Source organism: Opisthorchis viverrini, assembly GCF_000715545.1.
Source record: "Opisthorchis viverrini unplaced genomic scaffold opera_v5_188, whole genome shotgun sequence".
In the NCBI taxonomy this organism is placed as follows: Eukaryota; Metazoa; Platyhelminthes; class Trematoda; order Opisthorchiida; family Opisthorchiidae; genus Opisthorchis; species Opisthorchis viverrini.
In genome coordinates, this window is record NW_008751842.1 from 443,481 (window position 1) to 458,426 (window position 14,946).

General features: G+C 43.1%; 2 protein-coding genes across 2 annotated transcripts in view; one reads left to right on the top strand and one right to left on the bottom strand.

Annotated features, from left to right (window-relative positions):
- The window catches only part of T265_14382 (hypothetical protein), a gene marked incomplete at both ends in the record, with an annotated part of 35,729 nt that extends 21,601 nt beyond the window's left edge, over positions 1-14,128 (top strand). Inside the window, 3 exons of the mRNA XM_009173409.1 lie at positions 6,530-6,615; positions 12,053-12,165; positions 13,948-14,128. The remainder of the gene's footprint in view (positions 1-6,529; positions 6,616-12,052; positions 12,166-13,947) is intronic.
- On the bottom strand, positions 2,814-8,499 carry T265_07783 (hypothetical protein; the record flags this gene model as incomplete). The annotated part of the gene is made up of 2 exons (XM_009173395.1): positions 2,814-3,104; positions 8,428-8,499. 2 exons carry the CDS (start codon positions 8,497-8,499, stop codon positions 2,814-2,816), a joined length of 363 nt encoding a protein of 120 aa, XP_009171659.1.
- Positions 14,129-14,946: the final 818 nt, after the last annotated feature.

The window sequence follows — 14,946 nt, forward strand, 5'->3', positions numbered from 1 at the left end:
CGAGAGATTGATAGGTTTGGATTATGCGGGTGACTTCGTTTTGTTATGCACTTATTTTTCCAGGATATTGAAAGTGTTTTCACATTTCGGTACGCGTTTTCTACTCTACTTCAGGATTTTCCATCATCTTGTGTCTCTAAAACTTCAGAATGAGAAACTTGAGTTTGTTTTCGGTTCACATATCCTGGCAACTGCACAAACCATGACTGCACCGCAATTTGCAACTAATCAGAACGCGAGGAAGGCTCGCCACCTGGTCACTTTTGGCATCTACAGCTGACAATGATGATGATGAATTTTGGCATCAGAATCTAATTTTCCCGGAGCTAAAGGGCCATGTATGGAAGGTGACTATATAAACGACCTTTATATTTGTGGGACTTCGCCCCTGAGGACATTAAGCTTTGAACTATTGATCACAGGCGTAGCGTGAATTAGCTAGCTGCAGAAGGTACGCAAGGACATGTCTGGAGCGCGTTGCACGTTTCCCCGACCACCATTTGCCCAAGAAAACGTCTCCCATCCCAGGCGAAAGTTTGTCGGGGGATAGACCATGACATGGCAGCGTGAAACAAGAGCGGCGGAAGACAAACTGAGTGCTATGGGACTTTTGGGCCTTCCAGACTGGGGCCCACATGATCCTGTTTCAAGTGGCTGTCAACCTTGCAGGACGTGGCGTTCATGCTCACAGTTCCTAGGTGGATTGTCCCGTTAATGTCGTTGTGCGCTTGGCTTATATCGGATGAAGTTTACGAAGGACAGTGGTTCTGTCCCGCTGATGACACCCTAATTCGACATGATACCCAGATGTGTTTATTTTTATGCTGTCCAGAGGTGTGAGCACCTTATTTGTGATCTTTAATGATTCTTCACCTCACGCATCCTCGTTTCCACTAATTACTAAGACTTGCTTGCCTCATGTTTCTGTGGCAGCGGAACACCAGTATACGTTACTGATGTACTGCTGTTGATGATGTTGAAACCATGCAGTACTATATAATCATATCATTTTATAGGAGAAAAGCCCTAATGTTTAAAAAAGGTAAAGGTGGGAAAAAATGGGGCCTGGTTCCAGCATGGTCCAAACGATACGATATTCCTTTGGTCGGTTTTTATCACGAGTGAAGCGTTTCCGTTAATGTTCTTTATCAAGTGTAAAACAAACTGCTGCTAGTTTGTGTTTCCATACGGATGCGTTTACACCTCATTAAACGGTCTACAATAAAAACATTCCGGCGCGGTGAAGTGCGGCCAAGTGTCATTGCTACTTTTTCTAGTCATCACCATCCCCACCTTTAAGCTTCGCATGCAGAACTATTGCGATCAGCTTAGGTAGTCGTTCGGTTTCCAGATGTTTGTCATTGAAGAGACCACTTCCCACCAGCGCTAACCAACGTCCGACTATACCCCAGACATGGTCTGGCGCCCTGTTCTCTGTCGGTCACTTTGGCTAATGGTTACGAACCTATGTTTAGCAAATCGATGATCTGATTGACGACTTGTTTCACGCATAGCGCACGAAATAACCATTGGACGACTAGCTAGTAACTGCTAGCCAAGTTAGCGTTGAGGTTCAAATATGGATTTTTCAACACGCGCGCATATATTACAAGGTTACGTGTGAAGTGCATTGATCGAGTCTGTTATCATAACTATTATTCTAGTGTATGATTTGAACAGCCTCAATCATCAGCAAACTGCACTCATTTGCAAAAAAATTGATTTTGCGGGAGACCCACCTAGAACCCAGCTGAATCTCTCGTTTATGTTGTTTTCATTCCTTATGGGTAGTGTGTTACGTCTGTAGCTGCAATCACCATTTATATTTGGATATGGGATGAAACTTGTCAAACAATACCCCGGGCGTTCAATACTCTTGCACGTACATCACTCACATTTACTGGTACAGCTCGATGAATAGGAACTATTAAACACATGAAACCTGTCCCCATAAAGCAACGAAAAATGATTATCATCTGTAACTCGACAGATATTGTCATTGAGGAAACTACTCCTAAGGTTGCTGAAAACTCTTCGACAACCTTGTGAGTAGTTTTCTTAATGAAAATATACTGCAATATCTCGAATATCGTACCAATAAAACATGAGGCGGCCTTTGTGCAGCACATTCAGTGTAAGATATCGTAAACGAGAAATTCATTTGAGCCTCTCGTGAACAACTAAATTGGTTTGCAAATGAGTGTATTTGTCGACAGGTATCAAGTCATTGTGCAGCGCCTCATTCCATTCTTCGAATGATATTTCAATTTTGAAGTTTTCAGCTTATCGAAGGTAACTTACCGGCTGAGTTAGATCGAGTCCATTCACTAACATGGTGAGTGAGTTTATCAGCTCTGCCTATGAAGCGTGGTTGGAGGTAGCGTGACGGTGCAGTGAACAGTAAAGACTGTTAAATAAATCAACACGTGGACCATCCTGCGACCCAGTGAGTCCCAATCAGGAAGACCGACTGCATTATGCTTCTTTGATATGGTAGCCCGTATATCACCTCCTAGAGAGTGAATTAGCCTCTTCTATGGAGGTTCATGGGTTTCGGTTTTTGAGAGTTTGTTTCCTGGAAGAGGATCCAAATGGGGAACATTCTGTGCATTCCAAAACTGCCTGATTGCCCGATAGGTTTCTAGTCCGTATTGAAGTCTGGTCTTGAGATTGGACCTGACACATGTTTCACGATGGCACATTTAACGGATACATGTATCCTCTGTTCGATACGTATACATATGACATAGATATTTTGCTGCTGGAATAGCGAAAAACGACCTTGGCTGTGGTGGACTGAAGATTCGGCTCTATTAAGAACGGCAAATTAAACTATAACATGAAAAAATTGCGTGGAACCATTGGCGAATCGCCCTGCAGATTGTGTTCAAGATGTTTGTGCAAGCATACTCCCCAAATGAAAAGAAAGTCAAATAAAAATAATAATGAAATAATCGTTCAGCTGCGACACCCTTTCGCTGCCTAGCTGCCATGCCACCAGAAGGAAGCACGAGTGCTGGGATACTGCCAGGTTGCCCAAGCCTAGACTGGAGAAGTTGAGAGGCAGAAGTCGGGTTCGAACCAGGACCTTCCGAATTCGCTCTCTAACCACTGAGCCATCTCAAATTCATGATTATCCTCCAAGACAGCCCTTATTCGGTTACTGGAAACCCTGTAATCTCATCCATTGTCGTTTAGTGGTTACTTCGTAACCTGCAGCAATCGGTCTTGAGTGGCAGTTCTCCGAGAAAAGACTGCCTACCGGATGTCACAAACTGGTTTCACCGTTAAGCGCTTACGGGGTTTTGCGCTTGCCTTCAACTGTGTTCCAACGTAACCAGATAAAATAATAAGGTACCGCGATCATTTTACGAGTTCGGCCATACACTACTGAGTTCTGTACTGCCAGAAGAGTGATATTTTCTCGAAATCGCAAAGTTTGGTTGCGTCCATTGCGGACACACGAATCTCACAGATCATCTCATTGTGTTGTTCTTGAGAATCATTCATCATCTTATCCTATAATCCAAACATCCGATTTGAACTAACTTGTAATTAGCTGAACTGCATGTGAAATTATGGCGTCGGCAGCTGATGTTATGGTAGCTTGACTTGAGTTTGGAGTTTTGTCACATGGATTTGGCCAACGATATGAAGAGGTCACGTGTCGTACCAAATCAGCGTGCTTTGTTGATAGATTTAGTATATTTATCAGGATTGCGAATGGATTTGCAAGTTTCAACAAATACGCTCATTTGCATATCAATTTGGTTTTGACAGGAGACTCACCTGGAACCCAGCTGAATCAAAGCTTACTTGATATGTGGATGAGCGTATTTGTCGACATCAATCCAATTAAGGTTCAAGTACATAAGGTTGGCGAAAACTCGGGGACTGCTCCTACTTGATAAGCCCCAATAAGGGCGAGACCGGTCATGGGCTGTCAGCAACCTTGTCAGTAGTGGATTTGTTAGTTGTTTGTTGTCGTCTGAATGAGCTCTTTGGTTAATGAAGTTTGATATCGAACGAATCGTTTTACATATACACAAGGCTGTTGTTAGATTACCTTTCTCGGGATACGGATTACAAAATGGACATCACCCTGGGTATGACACCGCCAGCTTATTTATTGCCACCTTGGTGGTATTTCAATGGGCTGCTCCGCGTAACAGTTGCACAGAATCGTACTAGGGAAACTCAAAGATATTGACGGGTGACGCCGGTACCTTGATGAAACCCATTCTTATGCCGTCTTGTTTATGACGGCTGATGACTTCGCACGATCGCCGACCGATACTAATACCTCGGTTGTAAATCCTTGGGAAGAGCTTACATTCGGCTCGACACAGATCGCCTGTGGCCCACAACTATGCACAGACGTCCATTGGTTTGACCACTATCGACTGGCAAAGCATATTCGAATGCCAGCCATCCACAGGTAAAACAGTTTCCCTGTCAGTGACAGTGTTTCGTAGCATTGACATAGTCAGTTTCTTTAGTAAAGACGCTGGCTAGGCTAGTAGTTCTGTTGGTATGCCAATCCGGTTATCTGGCAGATGGTGTACGAACTCTTATTCTCCGAGCTGTACGTTAAGCCTCCACAAGAGTTCACGGCAGGAATTCAACTACAGATTCCTTGTTCTCCAATCCCTATAGAGTTCACTTCCTGATTCCACGATTTACTCTTTTGGACAAGTGGCTTTTCTGTCGAAGAAAGGGCGTAAATCAGATAACCTAGGGAGAAGTGCCGCAAAGCCACATATTTTGAAGATCGGATGGGAGTTTTGTAGGAATTGGATTTCCGACCGAAGCAAACGCTGTTCGTAATTTGTTTACGATTAAACCCTGGAATCCTATTGCTACTACTGAGTAGGTGTTGGGCTTATCCTCGGTTTGCGAAGGACACTGCCGGGCCTGACTTCCCATGTTCCCAGTTCTACTGGTTTCGAACACTAGTAGTCTGGGTATAGATGAATGCTACCTTGTACGTGGGGTCACGCATTCATGTGCAAATTAAAATGGTGTTCACGGGACATACTAATGTTCTGCAGCTGAATGTGCCAACTTTACGGGTAGTGATATATCATGACCAATACTTTGCTTTCTTCAATATCGTTCCAATTTGAACACGAGGTGACCTTTATGTATCACGCCTAGTTGAATAATATTTCAAACAAGAGATTCAGTTGTCTCCGGTTAACACCATTTTCAGTAGCCATCAGTTTTTGAATTCGCCTGAAACCAGATTGGTTCGATGAGACTCAAAGTGGACTAACCCGATTGTAGTCTGTCCGGAATCTTTCATTAACTTTATGTTCAGTGTCACATCAAGTAGGCCTTATGTGATTGTAGGGACGGAATCATCATCGGAACAATACATTGGGTCTTGATGGCCACGACAGCGGGGGAAAAACATCTGCTGAAGATTGGGAGATCAGTGCAAAAATGCTTAGCGTCCTTTGAGGGAACCTCAAGAACGAGTTGCCTACAGCTTTCAACAGCATCCTATCAGTGTACCGCGTCATTAGCGGGTTCCACTGAAAATCGTTTGCGAGCCATACTCAATGAAAGCTGGTGGCACAATGACAGACAAGTTTTAGTTCAAAGGTCGGGTTAGGAAGTCACAAAATGCCCTTCCCATAGGAGTGGTTACGTAGCATATTTTGTAGAGTATACAACAACTTACAAGGTGCATTTCGTAGGTCCAAGTAAAGGCAAACGTCTCGGAGCATTTTATTTGACTGCGATCACCTTCGTATCGCTTTTCCGAATGATACAGACAAACCTACTTAGGCAGCTATTTCTAGAGAGTCGACCATAACTTATGTTGCGGATTGTCCGCAGTTCGATCTTGGAACTGTTCAAACATGGGGTGAAAGCTGACTTCCGAAGGACGATGATTTTAGGATGATTCTTGCCACTCCTCGGTATCGATTTCACGGACTTGTGTGTGTGCACTTTTTGACGAGGGCGCCTTAGAATATAAGGTAAATCCAAGTAGGACACGACAGTATCAATAACTGTCATTTAGGCTACCAAGTAACGCTGACCTTTAAGGCAACAACCGGGATTTTCGTTTAATATTGGGGCTGTCCAGTGTGACCTGCACCGCATTTACATCCGAAGGGGAAATCGATCGAGGCTACTGAATATTCCATTTAAAAGGTCACTTACGGAAGCTGTCAGCTGCGCCATTTCCATGTAACCAACTACAGTGATGTCTGATCCTATGTGTCATCTCCAAAGAGACTCCATTCTCTGGCAGAACCCCTTTTCCTTGCTTACCCCTGTTCGTGAACATTAGTGTACAGTAGTGTAGTCGTCAAAGACCTCCGAACTAGAGTGAACGGTCTTGAAAACATTGACGTGCTATCCTATGCCCCTGCATTCTTTTTATCGGCTTTTACGTTCATCAAGGCGCAGTATTTTTGTGCCCACACTAACTTCATGTGTTGAATAATTGTATACTGTTTTGTGTATGGTGGACGGAATTATGTTACCCTTGATACTCAATTTCTTGGCTTCTCAGGCGTTCGCTTTGGATGTGATTCAACAGACACACGAACAGTGGAAGTCGTTGATTTCTGGGAAGTCCGACCGGAAAAACATCACATGGTGAGCTGTTTTGGCTGAGTGTATGTTTTTCCTTCTTTAGACTGTTACCAGGCTAACTAAATGATTTAACGGGCATTCTAAGTCTGTATGATCCTAATCTGTTGAAGTATGAGGAATCCTTGTATACAGATAGTCTATAGTTAATTCTAGTATGCGGTTTTTATAAGACATGTTCTCCTGGTGTCCGCTTGGAAGTATCTCATTTAGAGAGGAGTCATTCGACGGAGACCGTCTCTCAGAACGGAGCGCTCTAGTTCGTATTTTGAACTTCTGCTGAAATTTGCATTGGACAGATCCTCTTACGACACCGATCACAGACTCATTTTTGAAACCAATTTTGACCTTAAACCCCTCAAAATGAATCACAAATTGATCAACCTTATTGGAATAACACATTGGTTGAATTTCGTCCGCTGTATGTTCCAGAAACCTGTGGAGAGCACAAATTTTCCCGTGTGCTGTTGTAGGTTTTCTTGTTTGATATACGGTCACGTATGTTTTTGATAATGAGAAGGGAGAAGTGAGCTGCTAGCTGCAGCGGGTATCCTTTTATTGAGTTTGCCTAGGATTTCTGTGTATCTTTTTCACTCAGTATAGGTCACTTCGTAGGCTGTCTATATCTTAGGATTCGTATGGTTGGCTGGAAGGGCTGTTTTATTGGATAGTTGGTTGAGAGTTCACAAAATCAAATTTAGAGCAAAACAACGTAGCCTTATTTCGCTCAGGACTAAGCATAGGCACTGTTTTTTTTCTCACTGGAGCCTGTTTACCACCAGCAACTCGCGCTTTAAATCACGCGAGTAATGCACAGTACGGTTATTTTATATGACAGTACGGAACAAGTAAAGTGAGTAGGTATTCCTAGTGAGGGATGATTATCTAAGCTAGCGTACACACTATGCTTTCTAGGTATAGTATAGACGAATTGGTCGAGTTATCCTATATGTTGCGTTTCAGTCCGGACTGAAAACCTGCTCAACCTCGTACTTCTGGTTTTTCGTCGACCAGGGAAGAAACGTCTGCAAGCTGTTCACAAACTTCAGAAAACAGGTTGACAGCCATCGGATTAACAACCAAATCCTTGCAACTGACCAGGAGCAATGCCTGAGCTCTTGAGTAGACTATATCATGGAATTCGGGCCTTGTTTTAACCACATGTTGACTGCGTCAGAACACTCAATCCTCACGGATGATCTGTTATTAAACCAGCACTGAACTTTAGTTGCAAGTGATTGTTTCTAGTTGAGAGGCGAACTGAAAAGTTCATCTACACAAAACCTCTCGTTCGTGACCGGTTCCATTAAAGCATATCTGTTCAGCCCGATAGATAGAGGAAGATATCATTTATCTGAGCATTTCGATGTTTGACCATATCTTCAAAGTAGAGGCATTGTAGGATTAGCAATCTAGGAGATGTTATAGGCATTCTTCAGGATTGCTGTCATTCAACTAGATGACCTATTTGAGCACCGGGAATTGAGTGGAAAACTAAGTCAATCAGATGAAATGGATAGCACAATAACTGCTGAAATAACGCTCAAGGAAGCCTTTATGAAGATCAACCATCGACCCTGCGTGTGAATATACGATTTGGAACTAACAAATTTCCTAAGTATTGTACAGTAAATGCTGCAAGCTATATGAATAGGACAGCATACTGTCTGGAATATAAGATTCCTGAAAACAGTCCTAGAATGCCCGAAACCTACTGAGATACTCAAACCACACCATAATCGCAGTAGGGTAGCCGTCAAGCATTCAGGCCCGAAAAGCCAGTTTCTGGTCGAACGCTCAAGCAATCAATTCAGTAACGGTCAACGGTGATGAGTGGTCAGGCATTTCACAGAAGCACGACCGATAATGATAGGTGTTCAGGCATTTCATTGAAGTGTGGTCGTCGATGATGGGTGTTCACCGAACGCCAATCAGATAGCCTAGATCAATGTCAAAAGTGCCCTTTAAATACTGTTAATTTTTGTACCCGCTTGTTCGCAATGGAGCGGTTATGTTCCTTGGTGGTGAGTCTTTTTCCGATACCGGTTTGACACGGCTTTTCGCATCGATGGGATACGATCGCGCTTGTCAAGTGCCTAATTTTGCGCGACTTACTGGAAAATGACTGACACATGTTCAGTCATTCTTTGAAACAGGCACTGAGTACGCCACATTCACAAACTAAAGAACGAGTATCAAAATCATAGCGGCGGATGTTTGTTTTGAGCAAACAATCACCACTGAAGTGAATCCTAAGGTGCAAGGCACAAAGTCTTCTTAAGGAAGGTTTCGTTTCACCAGCTTTTTCGCTTCTGCAACATAGCTTCACGTAGATAAGTAGCTTTGGAACTGACGGCATTCCTCTCCTTCCTGTCATGCTGGGCTGTCTTAGTTGTCTCAGCACGATTTCATTTGTGTACCCATTTTTTCAGAGTCCTGAAAATAGAATTTAGTCATTCTTCAATCGTATCGTCCATGCAAATTTTATGGACTCTCAAATGGGCTTCCTTTATATTGCATACCTATAAGAGTGGAAGTTTGTGTACTCATCCAACCACATTGGCTTTCGGCACATCCGTTTGTATAGAGTACCGTGCAGTCTCCGGGTTAATGTAACATCAGACAACCGAAACCTGCTGTTAACTTCACCTCCCGATATAAATCCGATTGCTGAGTGGATCGAGTTAAACGAGCAAATTAATTCCTATGTAGGAGTAACAGTTTAATGAAGGATTATCAAAACATCATCATAGCGTTTATACAGATCTCAAGCCGTTGCTTTCAACTTTACTCACGTGAATTAACTAAGTGGGAATCCCATTGCTACTCAATCTCTTTGTCCAAATGTAGAAAGAACCGTTGGATAAAAAACTGTATTATGGGTGTTCACCCTCTTTGTGTTATCAGAAACATCACGCGAAAGCATTGATATCGCCTTGGCCAAACCATTACTCCTCCACGATACGTTGTTTTGTCAGTCTTAAATAATTCAGAAGGACGCTGCGCTGACTATCTTGTTTTTAGAATACTAATAATCTGAATTAACCGGAACATCGGTCGGTGTAGTTGGTTCGAAGCTTATTCACACTCTTAGACCACAACTGTGTTGTGAACACAGGTGCGGTCAGTCTAGCTATGACCTTATGATAGTCGGATCTGGCTGATTTATGTTTGTGTTTGTGTGTGTGTGTGATTTGGGTTATTCTGTTGCCGTAGAACATTCATAAACAACTTGTTCATGAAGTCGTATTTTCTCTCCTATTCGTTCACACTTCATGCTGTTGCTGCGATGACCATGTGTGTGTGTGTTGCTTCGCTCTTTCAGCAAGACAACTTGTCTTGCTGCTGACCTAGCTTGTAAGCACGCGTCAGTCTAACATGAGCTCGTTTCTTTTTTATGGAGCTCTGTTTGTTTCATTGGCCTTTACTCTTTCTTGTAGTTTCGCTTTTCATGACTGTAGACTAACCAAGCTATCGGTGTATGAACCGCCCAGTCAAAGTTCCTTTGCAGATGTGAACTTCCCCACCGACTTATTCCGGCATATCGACACGCTGCTCTTCGCGTTAGCTTCGTCCGACTCATTTTCGTTTGCAGGTGTCATTGTGTGATGAGTGCTTATTCACTAATGTAATATTGATCGGTGTGGTTTATGCGATAGGACACTGACAGACCAGCACATGTTATGATGTTTCTCTGGGTTGTAGAAGTCACGTTCAAATCAATCTCGTCTGAACAGTCGTCCTCCCTTTTGTGTGTAGTTTCTAGAATAATTGCATGACGCAACTAAATCTCGTTCTCACATGTGTAGTCCGCTGGATAAGTCAGGACTCGCTACTCTGTCTACTTTTTACCGCACTAACGTTTTTGTCATCGACCGAATCGAACAGCATTTGTGGGTGCGCCAGTCAATGTTGTTGCGAACAGTTTCACAATGTCCAGGTAAAAAGTAACATTGTAAGGCAGCTGAGGAATGGGCGTTGCTCTAGCTAGGTTACCGGAGAAAGTAAAAAAAATAAAAACAACAACGCAAGCAGCACGGTTTCGCCGAATGAAAAACTCAACCACCCCCTCTTGATGTTGGACCGACCTGTTCTGCATTAAACAGCTGTTCAAAAGACTGAGAAAAATATCACTAAAGTCGATGTAGCCGGTTGTGCGGCATATAGGTTTAATTCAGCCCTAAATTTTTCAGCTCGTGAGAGTGTTCAGCTCACCCGTATCATGGCCAAAGCAAGAGGAATCGACTCAAAATTGCTGCGAATTTCTCGACAGAGGTTGGTCTCACCGGGTACTCGCTTCTGATGGCACTAGCTAGGTAGACGCCCTATGACGTGAGGATTCCTCATTGCGATGGTGACAAGACTTTGAGCACGATTCGCTAATACGTGCTTTACTTTCGACCGTCAACACGGATTCATATTTGAATGATCTCGTTTGTGACAATTTTAACAGATTGCTCCACTGCTCCATCGGGTTTTCGCATTTTTCGACTGATCAAATTACTTACGGAGTCGATTAAACTCTTCGACAGTCCCTCGCCGATTCTCTCTTTTTGGAACTCATCAGGTACACTTAGTAGCCGAGTTCCCGTCGCTTATATTTCACATTATACCTTATTGACGAGATACACTCTTTCGCGAATTACTTTGCAGTTTATTGGAGGCTCAACTGAATCACTCGTTTACGATCTTCAACGGATGTGCTGCATTTACTTTTCACGTTGTTTTTTGGGTGATCATCTTTGGTCTTACACGCATGCTTCCAAAAACCTCATGTGTATCTTAGTAACTGTTGAAACTTTTCGTGAACAACTTAACTTAACGTACCTACACTTTTATTACATCGATTCCATATTTTATGCTATCTAGCCTGTCATTATGGTTGGTTGACCACAACAAACGGACGAACCCGAAAGCTGCTCGTGTTGATTAACGTATCACACAGTGTAGGTGTGTTCAATATCGGTTTATATAGGTGCGAATATTTGGTCGTTACCTATATTTCCAATGACCGCCGAATGAAATATCTTGTTGTACAGTAAAACTTCTTACTACAAATAGGGCTAGTCAAGTCCGTCGCTCCAGAAGAGTAAGTGTTGTAGCGCATGTGTTTTACCGCCTATTTGGTTACTCGATTTTAAGATCCCTACACCGTAACCGTCATCGAGGCGACAAATTTCAGCGCTGTCTTCATCAGGGTAGTAGGAATTCACTCCCCACAAGAATTGACTACCGTGAACAGTTTTTATTCCATATCACAAGCTAGACCATTTTATCAACATGTGACAAATCGTCATATTCTAACCTAGCCTTCTTTTAACTTAGATCTATGGTTAAATTTCATTTGTTTCCACTGTTTCTCTATCCATTGCTCTTCCTATTTTTCTCTAGTTTACTGCTGCTTGCTAAATAAGTCATACTCTGTTTTCTTTACTCTGTCCAGCTGCAATGTTTTAGTTGAAGGAAGTCCGTTTATCGTATCATCCGAAGATTTCGCCGCCGAATTACTGAAGTGTCCGAACTTCACTGAGGGCAAGCCAACATGTGATCCTGCTTGTAAGTGCCCGGTTTCCTATCAAGTTCTGTCGGTACGGAGCTAATGTACTTTTCCCCACTCTTCGTTTGTGTGGTCCGAACTCCAAAGTAGATGCTTCTTGTTTAGCGTGCCAGATTCCATCCCCAATCGCTGGTGCCTTTTCTTCGTGCATTATCACATCCAGGAAAACGTTTCAAAGGTCCATTTACTCGGGTATAGGCTTCAAAGCCTTATGTGTTAGGTGTACGATCTGTGAAAACTTGAATGTCTGACTGTTTCCATAATTTCCCCCACGCTTATTCTCGCTTGTGCAACGTCAATAAACAAACCAGCCTCATTTATTTACTGATGGATCGAGATAGTTCAGTGGTTAAGGCGTCAGCTTACGAACCGGAACGTCCGTCATTCAAACCCAGCCTCATATTCTCAACTCCTCCTGTCCAGGCTTGGGCAACCTGGCATATCCCAGCCCTCGTGTTTCTTACCGTTGGCATGACACCTAGGCACCGGAAGAGTGTGATAGCTGAGCACTTTGACTTTTTATATTTACTGACGGAGGATGCACCGTAGTCTGTGGAGACTGTGGAGTCTGACCTAAAAACTTGATCCTATTAGCACATCATTCTTTCACTTCTTCTTTTATTCTTCCACTTCTTCACTTTCCAGACCGTTTCAGCCAGCCATTTCTGTTGCGTGTGTATGTAGCCTTACCGAACTGTGCGCATTTTCCGTTTTCTTGGCTTGTGCCCCGTTATTTGATCTCGAACGCTTTGGTCGATTTGTGTTCGGTGGGTGATTGACAGATTCAAGGCATCGTTCGCATCAAGCTTGTCAACAATCTCTATTGATTTAGCTTAGCGAATTACTACCAACTGTGCGTTGTTACCTTGGGTTATAATTCTTCGTCATATTTACATTGGCGTCTTAATGTGCGTTGTAGTCCCTTCTGCATCCTCACCAGTTCAAGTGTTCTTAGAAAACTAGTGTGGTTTGATCTATTCCAGGCAGTTTAGAATGAGTTATGATGATAGCGCTTTGTTGAGATTAACTTTCTTTAGTTCCGGCTTGCTTTTGTACTACGTGTATGTTAGGTTAAACTTATTGTTCGGTAAGATGCGTGTAATTCTTGTCCACTCGCCACATCGTGACCGAGATCAACGGAATTACGCGGTCCTTTCATAATGGATGCTGAGCTGAACTGAGTAGCTTTTAAAATTGTCCCTAGTTTTCTACTCCTTTCTGTTCATATCAAAATCTTATGTACCGCACAGACCAGATAGCAGCGCCATCGAAACCTCAATTAGAAATGCTCAGTAAAGGTCGATCATTAGATAGATACCACCTTTTTTTATCCATTTCGAAAGGTTCTTAATTTTTTACAGCAATATGAAATTGCAGAAGACTTCCGCCACCGAAAACCTGGAACACTTCAGTTCTCGTAGTTTCAGAATCATGCCCTCACCTGGCCTCCTTGCGAGATTTATCCGTCTTTCAATCAATTGGATCATTATCCATCTTTCCTTTGCCAGTGAAGTCACGCTGGCCACGTGGCCAGACTGTGTAAGCTCGATCATCCAGTTGGACGATTACAGATATCCACGTGGCATGTGATTCAAGGAAATACCAATAGTTTCTATGAGCTGATGTGCCACACTATAGAATCCTTTTCGATCTCGTTCCTTTTTGACCGCATGAGCCACACTCGTGTATGATTATCCTGTTTCGGTTTTTCTGTCCATCAATATCCTATTCTGTTTTCCCGTCAACTGGTATGACCTCCTCCATTCTCCCTTCTGTTGTAGTGGATGAATGGCATTTTTGCAACAAAAATGCATAATGGCAATGTCCGATGCCCCCTTTGGTTCCGGTGCTGTTGCAATCATGGACGCATAAAGATCCCCGTCCCCAATTGATTTATACCCATTTCCACCCTGCTAGCCAGTGTTTCTCGCACACTTCAATGTTAAAAGTTATGACCGGATTTCGTGTTTTCTCGGATAAAGTGGGATGCATGTACCAATCGGGTCGTCTCGCTAGCATATCCTTTTTGATGTGCGTGGCCTAGTATTCTCCAGATGTATATACTACAAACTGGTCCTGCGTACCTGGACACGCGGATATCTCGATGTCCTAACTGTTTCAAGGCAACGCTTTAAAGCTCGTACCTTTATCTGTTTATTGTGTTTTCTGTAGCTTTGGAAAACACTGTCCGTCCTAACTGATTTGACTTTGCAGCATCATAGGTGTGTTTGTGCGTTCTGTTGACTAGTCATCCAGGTCTCACAGCCTGAAGCAATGGTAATGATCCGGTAACGGAATTTGACTCCAACAGTTGTCCTCCACTCAGATGTGTTTGACTGCCACTTGTAAACACGTTTTCCTCGATTCAACAGACTAATTCCACCATCAATCTTCTTGTGCCGATAAACCAACCGAGTACGGCAAAGCCATTAGCGTATCCTTCCCTTTATCTGCAATGGCCGTTAGATCATTGGTTGAAACGCCTCCAGTCACATTCGCATCCCCAGTCAGATTTTGTTTAACCGCCTGATATAAACAAGCAGCTTAAGGTGACTCAGGTGTGGAGGCAGAAGCCCTTGAGTGTTCATTTTTCTGTTGCGTAGGCCTAGGCCACCGGACAGCATCCGAAACTTCGTGTTACTTTCCGATTCCGTTGTGCCTATTTCCCGAAGTTTCGTTTGATTTGAGTTAATTAATTAATGGAATATATAGTGAATTGTGACAACCAGCCACCGGGTAATAATTACCTCCACTTTGGGTGATTCCCGCAAAGTACTACT